Here is a 5424-nt window from a genome sequence, read left to right on the forward strand (position 1 = left end):
AAAATTGTTTTTGAAGATTTGATAAGATAAGGTGGGGTAGGAAGTATTTGGTTTGGTTTTATTGGATAAGAAGAAGATTTGGTGATAGCCAATAAAAATTTGGTATTTGATTCATCCTCATATCTTCTTTTATTGCCACTTGTGAGTTGTGACTTGTAAGATATTTGACAATGTATTACTCTATCATATTGTACTTAATTTGAACATAAGTGTAGTATAAGATCAAAAGCACAACAGCAACAACTTTGATGATATAGATATCGATTTTCAATAACAATTATATGATCAAAAGCACAAAAATATAACAACCTTTTGGACGTAGACATTAATTCTACATCTATACATTTTACAGAAATAATTCTGTCTTTATGTTAAGGTTGATTATATTGGATTACAGTTTAAATATACATAATTGGTAGTACACGTTTAATCTTAGGAAACTATGTTGTGTTTGATTATTACACCCTAACAAATGGGATATTTCAGAAGCCTTGAATGATAGAACCGTTTAACATTCAGCTTGTTTGTTTTTAGCTTCTAAATGACAAATGATGTTGAAGGAAAAAGAAAATGTGTATTTAACCATTCAAATTTGAAATACTCTCCTTTAATGATTTAGCACCTCAATTTTCCTTTAAAACCCTCAAATTATATCAATCACACTTTTATATATCATGAATGAACGTACCACTACAGGACTTTGTGAATGGTTAAACACTACCAGTCACGCCCAGGTTTAATACAGTTTCCAGCATAAAAATTCAAAGAACAAAACTAATATATCAATGGATAAAAAAGGGAACAGAAAAGAGCTAAAACAAGCCTTAAAATCATAATCTTGTTATATTATGATATGTAAATATGTAATGTAATAATGTAATGTAATATGCCTCTTCAGTTGCTACACAAATACCCAGATCTCATGTACAAGAAACTCAACTGTATGTAAAATGTAAAAGGGTACCAATGGAGTTTAAAAAATAAATAATAATGATAATAATATGACTATCTACCACTCCTTTATTCGTTTAACTTTTACTCATTAGCTCCCTAACCTTCCTTCTATCAAGAAGACAAAAAATCGTCAACTATAGAAACAACCAGGTAAACATTACTTGTATAATCCTCTTATCAATACTACGAAAGAATTTGAATCTGTAATATGTAATATTGCACAACGTTTCTCATACGTTGGGAATAAACCGCCCATTTGTACACCTGTTATTTGCTCTGATAGCCGTATGGGTTGTTACTGGCCCAGTTCCACTGGTCTCTACACATTTCCTCTATCCCATTTTCTGCCCTGCATTTATCATCCAACTCATATGTTAACCACTTAATGTTGCCATAATAAAACTATAATAATTCATTTTTTGTGAAAGTATATTATGTCAGAAATTGTCCACGAGCCTACTATCTGGCACATGATTGATGGTATTCAATTGTGTTCAAGGTTGTAAAAGTCGTCAGTCGGGGATGAGACGGGGACAGGTCAGGTGTTGACCACTTTTAGTAATAAAAAATTTATATATATAAAAAACATAAATATTTCAAACATAGATGTATGGCACAAAATCTCATATTAAAAAATATTAAATTTATTACCTAACTTTAATTTTGACTGACTCAGACGTGGCTTGGCCTGACCAAGCCCGACTTTTGGCGTTGACCGAATTTAAGGTGTTTTTGGGCGAGTCAGGATGGGCTAGTCCCCAAACGAACGTGTCGACCGACTTCTACAACGGTGTTTGTGTTGGCAAGATTTTTGATATTTGGAAAATAATAAGTTTGTCATCTGAACTTGGTCATGATAAAGAGGGTATAACAACCGAAAGTTACGCAAAAAGTCAGAAACTGAACTTACTTCCAATTTAATTCGCGCTCTGCTTTGGCTGTTGAAGCATATACAACTTCGGCATCACCAGGCCGTCTTCCAGCTATTACTAACGGAATTTCCTAAAAACAAGAAAGCAACAGAGTGTAAACATTACAAATTTGAGGCATTATATGTTATAATATTATATTAAATTAAATAGGTGGTCTTTCAACCAATAAAAAGGTTTGACTTTTTAAGAAACTATAAGAATAATGAGTTTTAACTAAGAAGATGGCTTTATTTAATCAATAGAATGATGGTAAGTAAGATATGCGTGATTGTATTTGATGTCAAAGACTTCAAATGGAACTCATTTGGGGGACAGAAAAAGGTATAAAATTCAAACGTTTCTGGAAACAAGAGTTTGTTTACAGCTTTCTATTCCAGCAATACCCAAATTTATCATGAGAACAGAAAAATAAACGGAAAGAAGAAAAATAATTTAAACCAACAATACCTTTCCCGAGGCCTTTTCAAACGCAGCCACCATCTCCAAAACAGATGTTCCTTTACCAGTTCCCAAGTTGTACACCTCGCAACCTTAGATAGCAAATTCCAAATTATTATTATAATCAGCAACATAGAAAACAGTGACCTAACATCAACATTTATCTGATATAATAATAATTAATCATATCATATTCAGACTTTGAGCGATGCACCATCAAAAGGGTTTAAGAGTACTATTATAAGAGTACTATGAAATTGGTGCCATTTTTCCATAATAGTTGAACTTTGTAACACATAAAAACATGTAATCTGAGCCAATTCAACATGAAGAACAAGTAAAAAACACAAACCTATATCTGAATCAGAGAGTTTTCTCAACGCAGCCATGTGCCCATTAGCTAGATCTGCAACATGTATGTAATCGCGTACCTGAAAATGTAAAAACAAACATATTTAACAAAAAAAATACAAACAATCATCTGGCTTCAAATTAAGTAAGAACATGAATTTAGCATGTCTGTAGCAAAAAACATACCCCTGTTCCATCTCTGGTTGAGTAGTCGGTTCCGAATATTTTAAGTGCTGGTAACCTGCCAACAGCTACTTGCTGAACAAACGGCATAAGATTGTTCGGGGTCCCGAGTGGATCTTCGCCCATATATCCGCTAGGATGTGCACCGACTGGGTTAAAGTACCGCAACATTATAATCTTCCATTCAGAATCCGAAGCAAATATATCACGAAAGATGTCTTCGATCATGAGCTGGATTGATTATAAACAGTAAATACATAGTTAGTGAACATATTATAACATAATATGCATCTTCATTAAATCTTGTTACAAAATATCTAATGGGTCAAACACATTAACTTGTTTGTATAACCTCAATACGTGGCAATTTTGACCCATTTACCAACATATATGTCAAACAGGGGGATACATATTATCTCTAATAGGTCAAACACATTAAATTGAACAACTGAATTAACAAGCTATGTTTCGAAAAATCAGTCAAAATGTACTCTGAGACGCGTAATTTGAACCCACTTTGACCTGAACCCGCCTCGCCTACCAACTTCGTCAGACCACTAATATTCTCACACTCATTTTGACCCTTGACTGTACTTAAAATGCTACATTCCCTAATCTAAGTTTAGACATGCTACTGTTCATGTTCAAAAGAAAGATTTTCTTACTAAAAAAGATATATATAATATCATGATATATTATTTTTGATGTCCACACAAAAGTACTCGACATTCAAAACTCAAATGTAGAACTTAAAGGACAGCATAAGTAAATAATATTGACCAATGCAAAAAAACAAGACCATTTCATTATTCATAGTTAAATCGTCATTCTCGTATCATTAGTAACTTTGTAACAAAAAAACTGTTTGACGTATACCTTGGTTCTTCCATATGGATTGGCTGCAGATAAGGGAAACTCTTCTGTGCATGGTACCTCCTTTGGCCAACCATAAACAGTAGCTGACGATGAGAACACAATCTGATAAATAAAAAACCAAAAAAAAAACATGTCAGGTGATTTAACTGGGTACGTATTTTGCATATCGGTCTCTACGATATTCTAATGAATATGGACGAATTAAGACACACATAAAATACCTTTTTGCATCCATGAGCCTCCATGACTTCCAACAGAGTCAAAGTACCGACAACATTATTATCATAATACTTCAATGGCTTCTTCACACTTTCACCAACAGCTTTTAATCCAGCAAAATGTATAACAGCATCAAACCTACATACAAACGTTGATTAATTCACGTTCCCATATGTTTATAATCATTTTTTTAATTGAAAAATGCATTTTAACAATGATAAAATGATTAAAAAAAAATATGGAAAGAATTTTACTTTGTGGAGGCAAATAGCTTCTCTAATTCAGGCTTGTCCCGGATGTCAGTCTGCATTTAAACAAAAGAATGAAATATTCAATGCATTAGTTCACAAATAGATAGATGAATGCAAATAAGTTATCCCAGATAATCAAGTACTTTTTTACTAAAATCCTACTTTAACCAAAATATAATAAAATCTCCTTGATTACAAGCAAAAACGTTCACTTTGAGAGCAATTCAACTCAAAAAAAATTGCACAATTAAATTTATTTGAAATATTAGCTTCCCCAACCATTGTTCTTGTGAGTATTTAACAAGTAGCACCAGCAGTTTTAGACAAAGTATGTTTCTATAGACAAATTACGTAAAAACCCACATTTCTTAGCCTAATTATTCATCCCTATCCGGCATCCTTTTTAACAATTTTCGGGTTGTTGAAACAGTCAATCACTCAAATATTTGACCCAAATAAATATGAGAACAAGGATATTTAAAAGGTAAACATCAAAAGCATTTTCCTTTTTTTTTTTCTGAATAGTTTTATTTGGTCATCCCTCCAACAAAATTGGAATTCATACTGTAACATCAATCATTTTCTTTAAAACTGAAGCATACATAGATAAAGGTCCACATCACTTAACATGATACTAATCAAGTTCCAATTTTTATAATGATTCATTACTCAAATTTAAAGGTCCCACAACATCTAACCAAACCCCAATTCTATATATCTAACAATAGATACACACAAGTTATCAATAAAAAGTTCACAATTCAGTCCAAGTCAAGTACAGTAATTAACCCCAAAATCACAAATTTAACATTCAATACAAATAAGTAAGATTAAGTTGATAAATTAGGGAGAAAAATGTTAAACCTTGTGAAAAATTAGGTTAACAGCATGATCACCAGCTAGCTGTTGAACTCGATTAATAGCAATTTGAGAAGAATTATCAAGATTATCAATCACAACCGTTTTGTAACCACCTAATAGTAACTGCAACACGGTATGACTACCAATATAACCGGCACCACCGGTCACCAAAACACAATGCGGTGGCGCCATTTCAAAATTAACAGAATTTAATTATCAAATTGGAATCCAATTGAACCGAAAGCAACTGAATCTATATGAATCGCATATATGTATATACAAGTATATATGTATGTAGGTGTAAATGTATGAAAGAAGAATGCAATTTAGGGTTTTGTTATGTACAGTTTGATGTTAAA

The 5424-nt window shown here is 32.4% G+C and overlaps 1 protein-coding gene across 1 annotated transcript; it reads right to left on the minus strand.

The window, feature by feature from the left end:
- Window positions 1-882: 882 nt before the first annotated feature.
- Window positions 883-5424, minus strand: LOC139891585 (UDP-glucose 4-epimerase GEPI48-like). Its single transcript, XM_071874563.1, has 9 exons — window positions 5069-5424; window positions 4208-4257; window positions 3956-4091; window positions 3735-3836; window positions 2862-3089; window positions 2677-2755; window positions 2334-2416; window positions 1865-1956; window positions 883-1303 (listed from the first exon to the last, which is right to left on the minus strand). The coding sequence occupies exons 1-9, from the start codon at window positions 5255-5257 to the stop codon at window positions 1222-1224; spliced, it is 1041 nt and encodes a 346-aa protein (XP_071730664.1). The 5' UTR covers window positions 5258-5424; the 3' UTR covers window positions 883-1221.

This window comes from Rutidosis leptorrhynchoides, chromosome 2 (assembly GCF_046630445.1).
Source record: "Rutidosis leptorrhynchoides isolate AG116_Rl617_1_P2 chromosome 2, CSIRO_AGI_Rlap_v1, whole genome shotgun sequence".
Lineage (NCBI taxonomy): Eukaryota > Viridiplantae > Streptophyta > Magnoliopsida > Asterales > Asteraceae > Rutidosis > Rutidosis leptorrhynchoides.